At 37.4% G+C, this 21,293-nt stretch overlaps 1 protein-coding gene across 2 annotated transcripts in view; it reads right to left on the bottom strand.

Moving 5' to 3' along the window:
• Nucleotides 1–21,293, bottom strand: part of TFEC (transcription factor EC) — a 73,316-nt gene that overhangs the window by 12,069 nt on the left and 39,954 nt on the right. The window contains exons 4-6 of one of the 2 annotated variants that reach the window (XM_074603372.1): nucleotides 7,427–7,541; nucleotides 6,500–6,556; nucleotides 2,381–2,456 (exon numbers count right to left, since the gene is read on the bottom strand). In XM_074603372.1, coding sequence (XP_074459473.1) covers nucleotides 2,381–2,456; nucleotides 6,500–6,556; nucleotides 7,427–7,541 — 248 coding nt within the window. The remainder of the gene's footprint in view (nucleotides 1–2,380; nucleotides 2,457–6,499; nucleotides 6,557–7,426; nucleotides 7,542–21,293) is intronic. The other variant, XM_074603458.1, reaches the window with a different exon arrangement.

The following is a 21,293-nucleotide window of genomic DNA, read 5'->3' as shown; positions in this document are numbered from 1 at the left end:
CTGGGACAGGCATGCTAACCACAATGGCTTAGTTATGGCAGTGTTTGCTCTTCAATGCAAAGCCTGATTTGCTTCACTGTCATTAGTCCAAGCATCAGTAAGGTTTCTCCTTTTACAGCTAAGTTCCCACTATAAGAAGAATGTTCTAAAATCAATATATGAGGTGAAAATGCTACGTGTGATAAAATGTTACAGATAAAGTATTGTAAGAGCTGATACATCTCTTTCTTTCAAAGAAGAAGAGGGCAGATTGGGGGCACAGTAAGGTGTTACGAAGGAAAAAGCAAGAACTGAAAAAGAGGGTAAGGACACTGAGTTATGATTTGGCAACACAGGACCATACCAGAAAGAAATAATAATTTTGATCTGCTCAGCCAACAAAACAACATGGTCAAATTGATGTATTTCCACCCTCAAAAAAAAATTGTTTACACGTCTTTGGATTAATTTAACCTGGCACCAAGCTACAGCAAAGTTGTGTTATAACCTAGTTTTTCAAAATTGTCCTGCACCTTTTGATGCCTCTTTTTTACCTTAAGACAAACTTGAAAGGTTTTAAATTGGCCTATTTTCAAAAGGGGTACTGATTACCAGCATTTTTTGAAGACACCAGTCCTCAGAACATGAGACACTTAAACTCACTTTGTGTTTTTGTAAACATGAGCCACTTTGGGGCTGTAACTGTTGAACTCTATCATGGCTTTGAAGACTAAAATGGGAAAAGGTGATGTCTTCAGGATCTATACTTGAAACTTTTTTATCAGGCAACAACACCAAAATCTGTGGTTAAAATCAATCATCCTCTTACTGGAGCAAAATTACATGTCCAGGTCATTCATTTTAAGAAGAGCTAAAGGGATTGCTCTAGGTATTAATGTTTTGAATAAGCTCAAAAACTAAACCTGAATCCAGACCAAAACATGTAACTGAAACACCTCTGTAGATAATCAAAAATCACAACTGGAATTTGTACCTCATGCCCGTTTCTATTTGCAGCATAACTTGCTTCCATTATTGCTTTATAGCTGCAAACCAACAGTGCCATCCACTGTTTTCCTGAGAAATCTTTCAATTATTTGCCCAAATGGTCTTGAATACTGAAAGGTGCACCAGCAAAATTAAAATTCCTCTGCCAGTCTGTGTTTGCAGTGAATCACATGTGGCCAAAAGTTTATTTAGGTACTTCAAGTGCTTCATATTTTAACTCAGCTGTAATACCTAATTCTATATCAATAACAGGAACATGCCCATTTATCTAATCTTGGATGCTGCGGAAGGAGTTGAGTTTGTGAATTCTCTAAAATGGATGCGGTATGTTAACTTTCTCTCTGGTGATATCACTCCAAGTGGCTTGTTATGCCAACCTTGTACTTATGTGAGTCTCACGCAGCTTTCTATTGTTACAGAAATCCTTAATATAATCAAGATTTTCTTAGTCCTAAGGAAAAAAAAAAAAAGGCTGAAATATCAATAGAAGTTTTCATTTGAAGTATCATGCAGGTCTGTATTGACATGCAAATGATAAAGACAAAATCTGTATAATCAATTTTATGCGCGTCACAGCCATGCTAGTGCATGGTCTTAAGGCTTCCCTGAGTGACGTGAGAAATCTAAGGCTAAAGTTCAGCATTAAATATCACACTGAATTGTTATTGCTAATCCTGCAATAGGCTTTCCTGCCGAGATGGCTTTTTTCATATTGATGACAAATGTAAGCTTTAAGGGAATGCAGGTACAGTTTGAGAAATATGCATTCTGTGTTAGTGTAAGTATATGCATTAGTATAAAATGCTATTATTATAGCAATTATAGCAATTATTATTTTTATCTTTGCATTTTAGGAATGTTGTTTTTTCTGTACTGAGTAGAGGACTTCTGAAAAATGATCAATCTACAGTCTTAAAATGATTTTTTTTTTTTTTTTTATTTAGGCAAAGGGCGGGCAGTGACAACATGCATTTTGTTTTATCCCACTAGAGGGCCCATGGCAAGGGCTGAAAGCATCACTCCTTCCTTCTCCAGAGACACCACTCAATTGCTCCCAGGGACAGAGAGCTGGACTTTCTGTTGTTTGGTTTATCATCTTTTTTTTCTTCTTTTTGGTTTTGTTTGTTGTTTGGGGTTTTTTTTCCCCTGATTTATCATTCTCTCTTAAACACTGTGGAATTGCTGTCATTTTATTATCCTTTGACATAAGTTTTCCCAACGAGCACCAAAAATCTGTCAAAGGTTTGTTATTTAACAGCCTGATCTGAGCCAGTGACCTGGCATGGAAGATTTTGTATCCCATTACTCAATCCTAGAGACAGTATATGCAACTGTCGTTTTCCCCCTGTATTTAAACTAAAAACATTATTATAGGAAAGACTGTTGAACTCACGGATCATTAGACTTGGGGATGAGTGTGCCAAGCTCCTTGATTCGGTAATTAATATTATACCTTCTTCTTCTCTCAACTGTTAAAAAGAAACAGTTACTATTTTTATGGTAAAATATTGTTGGAGAAATTCAACGTAAAACATTTTAATTAGTCAAAAACAAGTCAGTCAATGTACAGAAAATTTCTCCCTCAAATAGAAATCCCAACGTGATCTCTTACCTGTCTCTGACTTACTCTCAGGACAGACTCCATGATTAGTACCATCTCTGTATCTTAACCTACCTGTAGGTTTTATGCTCATTTACAACCAGACTCCCAGAAAATGAAATAGTCCCACATCCTCTGAATATGAGCTAATACTTCTTTTTTTCTGATGTTTGTGTATCCTAGCTCCACCCCGCTCCCCCCCAACGGAGTTTTCGAGCTTACTAGAGTTTTGCTGATAACTTCAACAGGGGCACAAGACAATTCATCCAGCATTTCATATTTTGGCAGAACTCCTGCTACAGATCCCAGTTAACAGCTTCACTATCTCTTATCCATTGTTATCAGCATTGCAAAGCACTGAGAGGACACATCTGCAACCATATCCCTTCACCGAAACTGAGAAAGGCTGCGTACCAGGAACACTTCATCTCCAGCACATCTGTTTCCTTCGATGGTACAGCACAAGCGTATTTACAATAACTTTTAGAACACACAGAAAATGAAGAAAAACCTCATTTAAACAATTTTTAAAAAAATCTGTATTTAAGTTTATGCTTCTCCTAAAACAAACTATGTATGGTACCTTTGCTTACTTGCAGTTTACTTAGAAAGGAAAAAAAGCCTCTTAAAATTAGTTCCCCCTCTCCATGCTTTCAGTCCACTTCATCAGCATTGGACTGGAATCCAGACTGGAGTGTGTGCCCCTTCTCTGCACAAAAGGACAGTCACCTTCATGCTTCGCATTTCACTAATTTAGAGACAATTCTGCTCTGCTTCCTCACCAGCTTTTCTCCAGCTTTTATATGCAGAAACCTCACATTTTCTAGTGGATAGGACCAATGGACATCTTATCGCTTTAGGGGATTTCTTGTATATAATTGTGATATAGAAAGTATATGCAGTGAGAACGCAGTCCCGCTGTGGTACTGCTCGCTGTCGAAGACCAGCAGTGATGTTCTACTGGTGTGAACTCGCACTTTTGTCCACTCCCTCCACATGATGCTTTGACTCAATCCAAAGCGCCTGAATTCAGGACAGGATTCAGCTTTGGTCCATCACTAGCCTTGCATTGAGGCATTTCTGTTATTCCTTGCTTCTTGGGAGCCTTTACGTTAGGGTTGATAAGCTAGTGACACTATATTCTGTCAGACCAGACCAGACCCACTTAGGTCAGCCTAGAAAATGGGCAGAAGGGATACATGCTCCTCTCATCCATGTATACGGATGTTCAATTAAAGTACAATGTCCTAATTTTGAATGTAAGTACAAAAAGCCAGTCCTTAGGGCCTGATAGAGCTAAATTAGAAGTGTGCAATCAAGGGAAGCCTGGTGGGTCTTCCCAGCCTGACTGCAACCTTCTCACAGGCATATTGAGCATATCGCTTTCAATCTCAGCCCCACCACATAGATCACTTCTGGTTCTTTACTTCCTCCAATACATAAAGGTGTTTTTTCTTCCTGTCTGTGTGAGGCCTTCAGGTTGTGCAGCAGTCAGTTATTTCTTCCTAGCAGATTCCAGCTCAGGAAACTCCCTGGGTGTTATTTGCCCTGGTGAATGTGACACCTGCCTTGGTGAGATGTGTTATCTCGTCTTACTCTCTTTAGAAACAGGAATTTCATTCAACAGATTAAAGCATCTTGGGTTTTGTAGTCATATTGAGGAGACAGGGTTATAATCCTCCTGAGCGTACTGTTAAGTGACCCCGTGCATCCTATTGGCATGAATGCGCTGGATGGCTTAGCAGAACACAGTGTACCTGAGCACATAGCAACAGAGTAATTTAGAAGATATTTCAGTTATGTTGGCAAAATAATAGCAAGGAAAAAAGAGTTAAAGGATGTGCATTAACTCTATGGTCATATGGCATAACAGCTGTTGTTTAATTAGTATTTACAGTGTGGAAAAGGTCTGCCAGATGCCCATCAAAAAAAGTCAACTAAACATTGGCTATAAACCAAGGCAAACAAAAAAATTTATTCGTAAGTAGACACTTACAGAATTCTCTTTCTTGCTATTGCTGTAGTTTTTCCTAAAAAGAAACTTCCAATGATTATTCTAGTGAATTAGGGGGGAAATTTTGAAGCTTGGAAACACATTTCAGTGGAGCTTTACTGATTTATGTCTGCTACAGTTCTATTGGTATCCTAAGTTGGCAATAATATTTCAAGTATCGAATTATACCAAAGCTGAACCAGAAGATGATTTTTCAAACTACAGGGACAGGATGACCATATAGCAAACAAACATTACACCCTTAATCCTTTGTTTATGACAAACAAACACACACCACCAAAATACATTCAGTAATGGTTTAAACTCTCTGTTACGTGATGAATGGGTTTCATTTCTTAGGTCTAAATCCCTTTTCATGGTTTCATTGAGGATTTAACCTTTCATAAGGAACTTTTTTTCTAGTTCCTCCTTGGTATGAGGAGGTACAAGAACATTCCTGTGAAATGTGGACCTTAATTCAACCTGAAACATGATTGTATAATTCTGATCAAGTTCCAATACCTCATTTTTCATACCGTCTCTAAAAAATCTGGCACTCATAAAAGAGTAAATCACACTAATAAAAACTTTATATGTAATACATTAATATGTCCAAGCCATCGAATAGTTGAGCCATCTCCAGAGAGACTTTAAGCTCTGAAGCGTACACCTGGACCCAAACAAGAAGAGATGTTACACATCTGCGCACTGTCACCCTGGCATACAGCCTTCAGCTCAGTTGCCAGTGGTAAGGGACAGTTCTCAGACATGTCTTCTGTGTTCAGGCAGGATGATCTCAGAGCCAAAATAAAGAGTGGAGGCAATAGTAAGACCTGGCATCCCTAATGTATGCTTGCTCCTGTCTTTCCCCTCCTCACAGTTCCAGACAACTCCCACCCACCACCTTTCCTTGCCCGGAAAAAAGTCCCCATTCCTGCCCAAACAAGACAGGCAGCAGCTGCATTGGCACTTCAGAGAAGATGTGCTAGCAGCAGGCCTAAATATCTGCATGGCCTGCCTGTAATCCACAAGAATGTACAGGCAGAAATAAGGATGCCTTCTGGAAAGTCTAAGTACCAGAAAGTTGTCCTAATTTTATAAACAATCTTCTTTCAGCAATAAAAACGATAAATTTTTTTTCTATTCTGGATAAACCAAAACAGTTTTTATTTTTATAAGTTTAATATTTAGACACTGAACTATGAATTTCATCATGTTCTAAGCCTGAACTAGAGAAGACTGTTCCTTTGGAACAGCCTAACATCTGTACGTGGCTGCACTGCTCTCCATGAAGGGAACAGAAGCGGATCCCAGCCTCCAGAAGTTCGGGGGTTTGTGTATCAGAGCAGAGTCAGAGGATCATGTATCTCACCCAGTCCTGCCCCCATCTCCTTTTGTGACATATAATTTCCACAACTTTAAGTGCTTAACTAGCATTTGGAAGTTGTCTGATAGCCTCTGTAGATGTTTTTTCCCTTCCCATGACCCATAGAGTGATACAGCCTCTCGCTTGGATGCCTCAGTGAGTATGGTGTGAGGAGGCTGGATCTTCGCTGTTGTTTTTTTCATCATCTACCTCTTTTCTTGTCTGATTTGCACTGTAATTCTTAAAGGTGATGTCAAATAAAATGGAATAGTGTAGGATACATGTACAACTAGAATAAAAATACAGGAGCAGGAGGTGATCTAGAAAGAAGTTCATTAAAATATGCAAAGTATTTTGAAAGAAAAAATAAGACAGAAATTAATTTCAGGGTAGAAAGCCATATAGTTGGCTATATTTGCAGACTGAGTTCCATTTGATTACCCTGGTAAGATGCTGACCTAGAAAAAGAATGGAGACATGGTAGCTAATGTATATTATTTTTGCTTTCCCCATACATTCCATTTAATGAGATGGAAGATGAACATATACTTACTGAGATTGTGGTTATCCTTTTTTTGTCTCTCCTTTGCCATTGCTCGTGTATCTGCTTCTGACAGAAAGCAACATTTATTAAAACAGTCCTTAAGTTGCAATTCCAGTACTTCTTTCACCTTTTCAAAATGGCCTCTTGTCACAAAGACCGGGCTTCTAGTCTTTTTACTTCATTACTCTTTTTATTATTAAACAAGATCATAAGCAAATCTATATTCTACAAGTACTAAATTTTTGAGCAAGTCTGGCAGGTAGATTAAGATTTTTTTATTGCACATTTTTTATTTAAGAACATAGAAACGCTACAGGGGGGGCATTTTTCTCTAATTTGCTGTATTTTACAGCAGGATAAAACTTACAATACACTAATGTGAATATGGATTTGTATATCCCATAATGCAAGAGTTAATCAGATTTGTAAGATATTGAACAAACTCACTGTTTTCTCTGAGTGACACTAATAAACTGTACATGGTTGTTAGCATTCTTTGGATTAATTGAATGTAACTTTTAAAGTTGTTAATCCACTAATATAGATTTACCTTGAATAGCCTTATTGTAAGCTTTTAAAAGAACTATTTGTTCTACCCTGGAACAAATTTAATGGATGATAATTTATTTATACCACCGATCAGGAGCCAATATGTGGAAGAATCCACTATGTTTCCTAAAATAATTAGCTTTATTAGAAGCATGATGTACATAAAAACCAGAGGGCAAACATGGTTTCTGAATTGCTGAAGAGGAGAACAGAAAGAAAATATTTCTCCTTGGTCATTGTTTTTTTCCTTAAATGAAACTACAAACTTCAAAATTCTCAGGAAATTAATTATGGAGATCTATTTCATTGGTAGGTTTTATTCACCTTTTAAAAGAAACATCATCACTTCTGAAATTATAAAATACCAAAATCTCAGATTTCTTTTACCTGTGAGTTCCCTTTTTACTGGTAGATTAGCTGGGCAAGAAGCATTTGTGAGACCCATGTTAGCTGGTGCCATTCCCTGGTCACTGTTATATATATCCAAAATGCTGCTAGATAGCTTGAGGGGGAGGGGGAGGAAACAAGAATAAGAAAAAAAAAAATTAAGTTAAAGACTGGAAAGATTAAAAAAACATAAATACAAAGAGCTAACTTTTTTGAATATGAGTCTGATATTCTTTAGAAGGAGCTGTGTATATGTATCAAAAGGGAAAGTTTGCCATTAAGTACTATTAAGTAAAACTGAAAGTGAAGGGTCGCAATCTGCCACTGTTCCACAAGCAGCTTTCCAAGGGCTGTTTGTGCTGGTTTCAGATGCAGAGTGAGGGCATGATATGGCCTGTTATTTAGGATACGTGTCTGTTTTTCCGTTACCGCACTTCAAACGTGAATTAGGTTGACAGTAAAAATAAACTCGCTGGTTTTGACCTACTCCGCAGTGGTTTTTTAACCACATTACTCAACTCCCAATTCATACTTCATACTGCGCCTAGTTTAGCAGTTTAAAGATTCAGTGACCCAGTTAGATGCAATAGTTAAAGTTAGAGTGGATAGAACATCAAAGAATATGTTTTAAGGGAAGAAACCATGCTGTTGTCAGGATAGACCAGATAACACAATGGTTTTAACATGCGTAACATATATGACCATGTATACCATCATCCTTATTACCTTCCAAAACGTAATATAACATTATTTCAATAAATCCATACAATGTTCTCAAAGAGAAGTATCTTTCTATGGATTCCAGATAACCAAAAATTCCAAATATTAATTTTGCTTGAATAATTTTACATATCTGAAATAGCTGTAAAATATGTAGAAGTTTGGTAAAGTTTCTACAACCATATAACCAACCTTTCAGCATTGACCATTATCTTATATATTTGTGTATGTTCATGTGAAAACAGCTTTACAAAAAGAGTCCAAGTCCAGGTTCATAAAAAAGATTTACCTTCCTATTGCCTTCTAAGGCAATAAGAGCAATATTTTATTATTAATATTATTTTATCATGTATATTAAGTTTATGCAGACTTTTTTTTTTCTTTTAGGGCCAACATAGAAGGACTCAGACACTGAGTTTGGGTCCACCTGGCCAAGAAACAGAAAGGAGGAAAAAGCGAGTGAAAAATATGAGGAAAATTGTGAGTAAATCAACTGACTTGAGACACAAAAACATGGAAGGAAATTAGGAGTTATTTAAGAAAGCTGTTTTTCATAGACAAGAAAACATGTTTTTACGGATCTGCCCTGCACCCATGGATCCTGAAACACCCTGGAATTTTTCAGGCAGGTCACTGTGACACCAACAATAGGTCTGCTAGGAACAAGCTTTTTTTAGATTGATCATTTCTCTTCCTGTAGAGAGCGTGAGCTTCAGCACAAGTTATTTTGAATGGAAACACTTTCCCAACGATTTGCTCAGTTTGAAATTTTTCCGTGGCAGTGCTTTCTATGTCTTTGTATTAAATCTGCAATTGTAAATAAGTTTTGTGTTTAAATAATAATTTTACTAAATTAGCTAATAACTTCACTAAATTATCTGAGAACCTAGTTTGTGTTCAATTCTCCCAGTGTACAACCCATAATGAAATTAAGCAATCAGAAATCTTTTTGAATACATATAAATTACATGCTCATATTTGCAGAGGTGTATTACTTAGAACTGACAATTTTTAAACACCATTAGATATCACAACAGCAAGTCAGTTTTGAAAATCTTCTTACATATTTGATCTCTCAATGAAAACACTTTTTTAAAGAATGTTTGGAATCTAGTTGAGTATTACTCAAGAACAAGCTATGTTTAATATGCAGGATTTGAACGCTAAGCGCATTCGCACGTTAAGCACCTTTGTTTCATTCCAGAATGGTAAACTGACAAGTATTACAGAATTCGCTGCAGCTTTACCTTCGCATTTCCTTTGTTCCAGGGATAGCATAACTATATAACAAGAGTGAACTCATATTAGCTCTAGACACATATTTTATGACTTTCTACATTCATGTAAATAATATTGAAGTGATATGAAAACAGAATTTTCATATTTAGTGCTGATATAAAAAAATGAGAGTCAGTGTGACTCCTACATTTGTTCCAGTGGACTTTGGATAAGGCTATTACGTGGTTTAGGCTACTGTTTTTGTGAAATGCTAGGAAATAGTAACCATTGAAAATAATATAATCTAATAAATAAGCTAACAAATAAGAAATGCACATCTGTCATATTTTATATATTTCACACAGCTGTGTACATGAGTTCAATAACTTGCATGAAATCGGTGGTAATCTTTTTAATTTATAGGACTATCAATACCATTAATGGAAAAATCAGAATTATAAAACACAATTTGACACAAACACATGACATACATCAATGATTACTTCTAATTTTCAAGCAGTAATTCATCTTTATCCTTGAACTATTTTCAAATTTCTACAGTGTATTCAAATGACAAGGCCCAAATCCAAGAGAAAAGGTCATGAATGGCCAACTTAGCTGGTAATGAAAAAATAATTCTAACATACATGAAAGTTCAGAAATGTGTGAGGGTTCAAAAGAGGGTGAGTAAACTCAACTTAAAGCCAAAGGCAAGCATTTCAGCTGAATTTGATTACACAGTTGATGAAGGTCCTTCCATCTAACTCATTTGCCATTGTCTGGAGTGACAAGAGTCCAACCACCTCCTTCCATCAGCAGAACTGCTGGGGCAGTGTCATCCCACACAACCAGGGCTGCAAGCGAGTATCTGTCTGTGGTCTATGTCTGGCTGCACTAATGCTTCCATTGGGCAGTGAAAGGCATAAAATATTTTCACAAATGTCCCTATCATCTTTGTTTCACACAGATGGTCTTCAGCAGTTTTCCACTCATCATTTTGCAATTTTTTTCAGTCATTAGGAAAGCAGAGTCATAACTCCCATGTGGAGATGATGAAAATGAAACCCAAACCCAAGTTATTCATCTACTAATGGATACATTCCTATAACCTCACTAATTAGAATGATTCACATGTGTGTTAATCACTAAGAGTGTCAAAACCAGTGTTCTGCCACGCCATTAAATAGAAACTTTGATGTAATGTTAACTGTCTTAAATTATTCTCCAGAACTTGGACATCAGAAAATAACCCTATTCAACAGCACTGTCACAGAGAGCCTACAAAATTCTCACTCATTTACCTATCCAAAAGCACTAATTTCTGGGCTGCAGAATCTGTCTTTCTAATTGAAACGTTCACCGGTGTGAAAAATACAACCACTTTCAATAATCCATAGGTAGGTTACTTTTTGTCAATAGATATTGATTTGACCCTCCTTAAGTCCGTCATCGTCTCACTCAGTGTGCTGAAGGAGTGGATAACAGAATAAACAGCTTACGTATCTGGCTGTAAAAAGGACACACACGAAAAAAGGTTCTTTTCTTCATACCTACATCCCATCCAGCCTTTGGTTTGCTGTCTTCCCTTCACCATCCATCTGGGTGATTCTGCTCAGTACAAAAGCAGTTGAGCCAACTGCACTATCAACTGCCTCTTTCTTCCTGTGCATTTGGCAGAAATCTCCAGCATATTGTAATGGCCACTAAGATGTATAAGTGACTTCTTTGTGGGTAGAGCCACTGATGATCTTCCTTTGACACACTGTCTTCATTCTCAGTTAACCAGCACAGCATTTTCACACTTAGAGTAGGGAAAAGTGTTCACCCATAAATTAGACTACCTTTGACAGTCACTTCGTTCCTACAGAAATGGCGACACACGGAAAAATCCGCTATGAATTAGTGTGCAAGGAATAACTCTCATTGTCAGGATTTAAGATCAGGAGAAGAAATAGGGGGTGATTAATCTGACCCGACTTGTACACTTAGAGTGAACTGAATCACCCCTGTTTCTTCTTATTGACTCTGGGGTGACTGTTGCAGGCTTTCCACATGTACCTTCTCATGAAACCTCACTGTGGTCCTACTGTGAAAATTTCCAAATAAACTTTTATTTTAAAAAAATCACATAAGAACAAAGCAAACCAGACTGGATCTTTCTTGGTAAATATTCGCATTTCTGATTATGAGTGGGTTTTAAAAATACAAAGTCAAAAATGGATCAAAGTGTTTTGTTGAAACTCTCTACCTGAATTTGTCCTGTATTGATATCAAGCATGGCAAATCCCAAGCAATTTCCATGCTAATGCTACTGAACACTGAGAACAATCTTAAAATAGAAATTGGCCAATTTTGATATAACATGAGGAAAGATAGGGGGTTTTTCTGTCAAACCGGGAGACTTTTTTAGAAATGTAGACATCTGGGAAATAACTGATTTTAAAGTCAAAAAATTAAAATATATAGCACAATATATTATAGAAATAGTGTGTCGAAATACGTCTAGTCATTTGGATGTGCACCAAAACTCCATACACCATAATGCAATTTATTTCTTACAATGTCATGTAAGCAGGGAAAGTTTTTTCAGTACCAGGGTTTCAAATAGTTTCCAGTTCTACATTACAAGATAAATATATACATTGAGATAATCTTACAAAAATTCAATGCAATCTTACTAAAAGTACAAATCATTTGCAATGGTATAATTATATGATATGTGCACAATGATGATCTTACAATTATCTAGCACTGTCAAATCTGATGAATACCAAAGCACTTTAAAACTCCAGCTGATTATACTGCATCGAAAGCATCTTCTTGCTTTTGGTTTAGAGATGAGGAAATGCAGACATTTGTGTATGAAAATTCATAAGTCCCAGGAAATAATTTATTTATCCTGCAGGTGTCATGAGCTATATCGATTCACACCTGTGTTGTTCTGAGAAGTCCTGGTAAGTCACATAATTTCCAAGCCTTTCCATTCATGATACACATATTTATGTATGTGTGTCTGAGAATTTAGATGCAAGTGGCTCATAAAGGGTGAGCACACACATAATAAAAATAGCAGTATATAATTAGCCAATTTTCGTGCTTCTAAAATGCATGGACAAAAGACTAACAACCTTTAACACAGCAAATGGTTAAGTGGGAATAACCAGTGACAGAGTGGTACAGGAAGAGAATAATACCATATCTAATTAAAACTGCAAGGAGAATTAAAGAAAGCAGACTGTAATTAACGAAGTTAGCATTTGGCAAGGACATTGGGGTTAACGTTCTTCCTTTTGTGTAAAGTGTCATGGGATCTTCAATGCCTGTGTGCAAAGACTGGAACATGAGAATTTCCATTCATGGGGCTCAGTCCTGAAAGATGCTCAACTTTGAAGCTTAGACCAATTATAAAAGCAAACTTCAGCCGGAGTACCTGAGCGAGTGCCTGGCTTGAGCTCAGCAGCACCTCGCAGGAGCCTGTGACCTCGTGCTTGCTGGCAGTGTCCAAGACAAGTACTGTAAAGGCCTCATCCAGAGGAGCTTGTTATATTCAATACTTGGGCCTGAACTGCTTTGTGGCCAGGATGGTGTGGCGAATATTAAGGGTTCGTTACCCACATGGACATCTAGCAATGGACAACCGTGATCACAATTTGCGGTCTCTAATACCAAGTCATGCTTTATTTCTAAAGGGAAACGTTACTAAGCCAGGAAAAAACGACACCTCATTAAGGGAAATGATGCAGTATTTCAAATCCCATAGCATGGCAGCTATTGGTAAATGTCATGTAATTTCAAGAAAGACTTCAACCAAATAGCACTTCCATATCTTCCAGGAAAAAAAGTGAAGGATTATTAATATGATAATAAAACACATGGATGAGGATTGTCTGTGCCTGTAACCCGTAGTCCCTGGAGAGCTCTATGTCACGATAAAGTTCACTGATGCAATCGGATACTATTTAAGTATTTTTCCATTTTGGCTAATATTTGTATGCTGTATTTGTATTACACTAACATCCAAGGCTGTAAGGATCATGGCTCTATCAGTCAATGTTGCATAGCTAGAAAATAACAGCTCAACCCTGTTCCAAAGTCATCTAGATTTTTCTGAATTTAAAAATTCTGCTGAATGTGGTAATGCCCAGTCTAGACACAGGGACCCTGAACTAGAAAGCATTTCCTGGATAGTAGGTTCATTTAACGTATCATCACATAATCCATTTCACAAACCAATAATGCTATGTCTTAAAACCAATTAAGTTTCACATCTCCAGAATTTTTATGCAGTGGGTTCCAAAAGTTGAATGATCACAAATTATTGTTAAAAAGTTTTCTTTGTATTTCCATTCCTAGACAAATTTTATTTTGGTTTCATGTTTTTTTAACATATAAAGTTCATTCTGTAACCTCCCCATGTGATTATTGTGAGTGACCACAGCTCCCTTAAGCCTTTGTTTTGTCAAGTGGAACAGGCCATGCTGCTTTAGCCAGAATTCCCATGCTATGATTTGTCCTAATAGGCATCTGTCTACCTTTCCTGCTTTGAATTAGTGTTTCTGATGGGTGGACACCTTTGTTGGTCTACAACATTTGAAAAGTTTTGTAACCAGTGAATTCCACAGTGGATATTTCCTTGTGTCTCTTGGAAATCTCTCTCGTGATGGATCCTAAGATCATATTTATCTCCTTTCTGCAGTCCCATCATTTTGATGGCTTATAGTCATCCTCTGAGCAACTAATGTAACCAGATCTTTCTCTGTCATCTCCAGTTAATGAGCTCTCAGCTTACTGCAGACATTCCTGTTATTAGTATTTAAATGAATGACCTTGCACTCAGTACTATTACATTCCTTCCATTTATACTATTCTGTCATCACAGTCATATAATTCTTCCTCTATGATATCCTCATCTTCCTTTGTATTGGCAATACTTTCTACTTTTGCTACCTCAGTAAATTTCATCAGCATAAACGTATTTTTTGTACCAAGGTCACTAATGAAAATATTAAATAAACTGTGGCCGAGGATTGATTCTTGGAGCACTTCATTAATATCTTCTCCTTTAACAAAATCTTTACCCTCTCTTTAGCTTTCCCCTTTAACCCGAAAAGAATCCTGTTCCGTTTCTTTCTATACGATCTGTATTGTATTTTACTAATATGCCTTCATGAAAGAAGGCTACAATCAACAAACCCTGGATATGCAAGACTAACTAGAAAGACTAATTACAGAGCAAACGGCTCTCCATACATCCAAAAGGATGTCACTAATCATGGAAGTGACAGAGGGTATGTACATTTTTACAGAGCAGACACCTCACATGTTCTAGTTACCTAAAATGGCTAAATCCTAGGATAGCAAGAGCTTTTCAACAAAGACATCGTTTCCCTTGAGGGACCTGGGAGCAGGCAGCAGGATAGACTGTTCTGTTGGTGGAGGCTTATTTCCAGCTACCATTTCTCCCAGGACCTTAGTTCCCCAGGCACATTCACCAGCCCAAGCGTATGATCAGAAAACATCCCCAGATAATACAGAGGTCAGGACCAGACTGCCTCTGCCAGAGGTCTTCATTCTGCCCAGCTTGGAACAGCCCATGAAAAAGAGGGCAAGCAGGAAGAAAGCTGCGGGAATAGTCCTGCTAGCAGAAACTTCCTTTGCTATCCTCTTTTCCAAGTTAATAACCGCAGACATGCAACTCACCAAGTGTATCTACACGCCTATATTTCCTGCGGTAACAGAAGTATGGCATACATCCAGAGTAGCTGCTGTGCAGTACAGACCGTTCTGAGGATCATTGGCCCATGGTCAGATTGCCTGTACTGCACCTACAGACTTGGGAAACGCAAATATCAGGGAAGCATAGCACATGCTGCTTTATTTGTCACAAGAAGAAACTATATAGAACCTGAAAGGTTGGGCACTGTATCTGCAAGAGAAAATTTCTTTTGGTGCTTGGTAAAAATTAGTACTTGGGTAAAAATTAGTACTTGCGCAGACTGCATCTAGACTAACATGTTCACATGTGAAATATTGGCACAATACTTTATTCTTTCCCACCCCTAAATATAACCCACTTAAATCATGTTCTCATGAACCTAATTGATAGCATCACTTCAAAGAACAGTTTTGTAAAATGAGGCTACTTCTCCCTCTTAGCCACAAAAAATGTTAGCACCCATCCATTTCAATGTGGTTCTTGCTTATTCATTTTAATTAAAAATCAAAGCGGGGATTTTGCACAGCTTTTATGCTAATATCATAGGCATCCCAAATGTAGAAACCTAAATTTGGAACTGCGTCCACAGTTCATTTTATGTATCAAGTAAAATTCAGTTTATTCAGTATTTGTAATAATGGGATACAAAAAAATAAAAAACACAAACTTAATTCCTTCTCATTCCTTTCCCATTTATTCAGGACAGGTAAACAAAATCACTTTGCAGTCTTTGAAGTTCACGGATGAATTTCAAAATATGCGTTGAATTTGACCGAATAGTGAGTTGATCAATAAGTGTATAATAACCCAAATCCATTTTCTAAATTATATACCAGGTATACCAGGTAGTAGTATACCAGGTATTTCCAATTTTTGACAAGGGTAATTCTTGTATCTTCAATGCACATTTTAGTTAATTGGGACTTTTCGTCTAATTTGCAGGTATTGCAGACAGAATGAATAATCTTGTGGGTCAATAAAAGTCCTGTACTCAGAGACTGGGGTTCAACCTCTGGCTTTCTTTTGCAATTGCTGTGTTGCTTGAAGAAAGGTGAACAACAAAGACTGTGACATCCTTTTTTCTTTGTAAGGATGTGTTTACACTGTCAACTATGAAAAAAATTGTAGTATACTGTTTTCAGAGTCTAGAACAAGAAGATCTCGTTCACGGCTAAATATTTTAGGTCTTTTTGTAATTGCAATGTAAAATACTTATATTTGAAAATAGGCTATCTCTAGTAATAACTAATGCCCAAATGTTCCTCTTTGTCTTTTTATTATCTAAAGAGAACAGCAGAAAAGCAAATGCTCCCCTTTTCAGACTTGTTTTCCTTAGAACAAATTGTATCTCCTTCTATATTTATCTTTAACATGGTTCATAATTACACACTGCTCAACCAGGGACTTAATGTTCAGATATATTATAATACATATTATATATTATGCATGAAAAATGGTTCATTTTTTATCTTCAAATAATGATCATCAAGCTGGTTCATTATTCATCAGAGAAAAATGAACTCTGTTCATATTCCCAGTTACAGTACATTCCTGCCCTGATCATATACATAGAAGTCCATTGTCTAGATAAATGTCTGATCAAATATGACCAAGCAAACGAATTTTCTGGAGAATCAGCCTTTTGCTGGAGAGTTCTGTTCCTTCAGTTATCATCTCTTAACTATATGTTTTTATCTTTTCATGGTTTTTCTGGTTACAAAGCTAACATAGCAGGCACGGACCAAAAGTGAAGTGATGTGATCTTGCCGTCACCCAACTGGCAGCTGGAAATCAAATGTCACTAGAGTACTGCCCCACTAATCTCCAGGGTCGGAAACCCAAAGATGACAACTAAATGACAGCACTTTTAGCTCTTTTACTAAGATTATTTCACTAGTAACAGCAGCTAATGTACTAATTCCTGCTTCCATCCAACAACTTCTATTTCTCTGGCTACCACACGTAAATGTATATACCAAATAACTAAATTTTTCCCTCTAAAAACAATGAATAAACGTCAGCACAAAAACATAAGAAAAGTGAAAAATTGAGGCTGAGGGACAAGTGAAAACTAGGTTTGGGGATTTTTTGCAGGATTAGAATATGGGACATTTTGTCTTAAATATAGATGCTAACATCTCTATTACCAGTATTTATATTATGTACTCTATACATATTATATACTTTATATTATATCCTCAGACATTTCACATATCACCTAAGTATCTGAATACGTTACAGCAAAGTGTCTAATCATTTCTGTTATCTAGTGTATTCAGATAGATTAACATGTCCCACACAGAGTTTCATTTTGGTTGTAATTCCTTTCTGTAGTAGTTGATTTCAGATATACTCACAAGTGTTTATTCACATAAATGCATAGTAAACTACTGTACACATATAGTAAAGGTCATGGAAGGCCTTGGCTGTATCTTTCAGGAAATTTTTCTCAAAATATTTCTCCAAATGGCCCTCCACAAATATGTGTTTTCCAGAAATTAGTTTTATGTTGCAGTAAGAAGCTTGACTGTGCCTGGAAAACAGAGTGATCACTGTTGTTGCATCTGAGCTCACAAGTCTTTTATTCTACCTGTGTAAATGCCATTGACAGAAATTCATAAAGTTTAACTCAAGAAGTGATAATAACCTATATGCTATAGGCCCCAAGGAGCTTAACATAGCCTCCTCTGTCATCTACTTCGGACTTCAGGTCTTGCATTGCTGTGTACAGACACCATCACGAGACATGCAGCAGAGGCTGTGCCTCGGGGCTTTGGGATAAGACAGAATCTGCCTGGTGGCCCCAAGCAGCAGGAATTTACTTGCAGATCCTGCTGCACGAAAGCTTAGAATTAGCAAGGAGTGCCCAGGCATTGAAAAAATGCATTACCCATCAACGAAGGCAAACTGCAATATGACAACACACGTTCAAAATCCTTTCCTTTGTCCGCCAGTTCAAGATCTACTCCAAAATGCTGATTTTTATATTCTTAGACACTGTGATTTCTTGAGGAAATTGAGGGTACTTATACCGAAGAGAGAAACCTCTGTTTTTATAGTTTTCATATGTATCTTTTGTTTTACTGTCCTCAAAGGCTGCAAATATGACCGAATACAGATATTTACAGTGTGAATGTGTATTTGAGCGAGTTCTTTAGAATCCCCTTGGATTCAAGGAGGGAAACATAGGCTTGTTTGGTGCTACTCATTTCATACTAAACGTTACATCTAAAATCAGTGAGATAAATTGCAGGCTGGAATTGCTTCTGTATAGTAATGGAGACAAGAGTGAGACATTCAGCTGCAGGTAAGTGAACTAAATGTGCATGGATTAGGTGAGACGAATTCAACTTCCTTTGTTGTCCTACCAGTTGATAATGAGATAAGGTTAATCAAACATTGATAAATCATTGATTTCTGTAAAACTAACAGATCCTAGTTGTGTGTTTCTGCAGTAAAATACCACTAGCACGTTTCCTCAGTGAGGGACCATATTAGCCAATGTTGATGTTGAAGTTAGTCTAATGCTAAAAAGCATTAAAATTTCCTTATGGGTTGTTTCCAATATGCAGAGCCCACAAAGACTTTCAGAGACATGCAGTGTATCTAAAAGATCAGGATATGCTATCAAAGCACATTTTTACTAAAAACAAATGAGCATATTAGGAGAATTAGAAACATGTTTTATCTATCCTTTTCTCCTGCCGCTCTTCAACATGTGTTAAGCTCTGAGATGAAGACCGTGTTTGTGAGAGGTACTTATATACAAACAACTGTGTACTGTAGAATAATACTTCCATTTGTGCCTATTTGCCTTTCCAAAAGAGAAAAACAAAGAGGAAAAAAATGAACTTTTCCTTCAATTTATAGCTATAAAAAAATTTACTCCAGTTGTATGAAGCCTGAGTCTTCTGGCTCCCTTCAGCCAGAGACATCTACTCTCAAAATAGAGAGGGGTTATTAGACATTGTATTGTTATAGTGTTAGAGACAGAGCTGAGCTATTTGGGCATTTTGCACAGCTTTTGAATGCTGCAACTATGTAAAAGTAGATTGTAGTTCTCCCGACCCAAAGTATTGTACAGTCTATGCTATGAAGACCTTTTCTACAGCACGAGATAAATCACAAACACTCATACCCAATATATTTGGAGGACTCAGAGCTTGCAAGAGAGCTGTGCACTGCCCATTTCAGCCTCAAACTACAATATTGTGTGAAATACTGATAACAGACCTTCACCTGGCATCTGTATGACATTCAAAACAGCAGTGGCAGTGATGTCAAAAGACACCTCCAGCTGCAGAAAACAGACCTGAGGAGTTCTCAGTTTGTCATTTCGTTGATAGTTCTCTGCAACTGAAAGACACAATTTCCTATCTAGCACCTTTATACTTTTGAAGAAAGACAAAGAAAATATTTGCTCACCAGTTTTATTTTTGAGGAGTCTATTATTTCCTCAATAGCTACCGACTGTTCTTTCTCCTTCATTTTTCTTTTTCGTTAAACTTTGAAACGATACCAGGGAGTGCTAGACAGAAGTTTATATACTTAGGTGAACTTTGATTCTTCCTTGGACTTTCAGACTAATCTAGTGTAGAATGTGATTGACAAAGCATTTTCATTGATGTTATGCAGCCTTTTCAAGTTACCCAACCTAAGCAAATGAGGTTGTTAATGTTTACTCTGGCCCTTTCTCTAAAATGGTTTCAAACTTCAGCAGATTTTATAAACTTATAAAGGTTGCCAAATGACATTGGTATTCACTAAATAAAAAATACTCATGATTATGCAGCAGGGGGCTGCCTAGATCAGCAATACTATGTGCACCTCTAATGGAAACCTGGTTTTACTTCATGATTGAATAATCACAGCAATTATCGAATAAAATACTTTGGAGGATACCTGCTTGAATTTCTTTTTTCTGCATGATTCCTGGCAATGGGACAGACAGCAGCTTTTGTAATCCATCCAGATGACAACCATCGGTATTTGACAAATAATTAATAAAAATACAAATTATTAATGCCGTGATGAGAAACTGTGACCTCAAAGACCTTGTAAGAGCTGTGAGATTTCACAGACAGACTGCACTGTGCTTTTATCAATCAATAGTGTCTCCACGAAATCAAATGCAGACTTAACAGATTTAATCAGAACTTTATACCAGCTGTAGTTAACAGGATTGTAAAGATTAGAGAAGGAAAACATCTGCCCTCTCCTGATCTAACCTGTAGTGCCTGCCTGTACAACACGGGGTTTTTTCAAATGTCAAAGGAGCAGACCGAACACAAGTGAGCCACAGGGCAACTGAGGATTTTCTCCAGAAGCCGTTTTCCTGCAAGAGTGACAGGAGTGGAGCCGTCCCAGTGGAACTGACGCCCAAGTGGGCTGGAAGCAGACCACAGCTCCCTCCCAGCCTTAGTGACACAGCGCGCTGTGAACATGTGAAATGAAGCAGTGCAGGCGAAGCAGTGAAGCCCTGCAGGATCCCTCAAGAAGGTGACCTGTTCCAAGGTAGCGCCTTGGCACAGCACACCCTAAGCTGCTGCCATCCCCCAGCCCAGCTGGCCCACCGGCTCAGCCCTGACATCAGATGGCTAGCAAAACCCTTTCCAGCATGCCCGGGTGCTTTTCCTCCCCTCACTGCTAGTGGTGCCTCTCTCTCCCAGTCTTTACACCCGGTCAGTTACAGAGGCCTTTTAGTGATTTCACTTTATCTTACAGACAAACACTTGAGTTCTTGGAGACGCAGCAAAGCAGATGTGAAAGCTGAGAAGAATCTATCTACACCTTCCCTTGTTAACAATGGTGGACAACATGGAGCCAGATCTGTGCTGTTCTGTTTCTTCCTACACCACACAAACAGGAGATGACTAGCAATGGGATCTGTGGGATCTGCTGCCCCTTAGCTGTTGCTTCCAATCAGAACAAATAATAATACATTATTATCTGATATAATCTTTTAAAGTTATTTAATTATTATCTGATTATCTAATAATTAAACCAAGCTTCAATTGAGGTGCAGTACCATTTCATTAAAATGGTACAAGCAGCAATAATATTTATTTCGTTGTTTTAATTCTTCTTTTTCCCAGCATATAAATATCACATACATCAAGTCAGATTCAGAGAAGGACTGAAGACATTTAGCTGGATTCACAATAGACAAAGTTCCAAACAACAGATTCATTGCTTATGACAGCTCTAAATCTC

Source organism: Larus michahellis, chromosome 1 (assembly GCF_964199755.1).
Source record: "Larus michahellis chromosome 1, bLarMic1.1, whole genome shotgun sequence".
Lineage (NCBI taxonomy): Eukaryota > Metazoa > Chordata > Aves > Charadriiformes > Laridae > Larus > Larus michahellis.
Note: the sequence above shows the minus strand (reverse complement) of the source record. Positions and strands in the feature narration are given on the sequence as shown.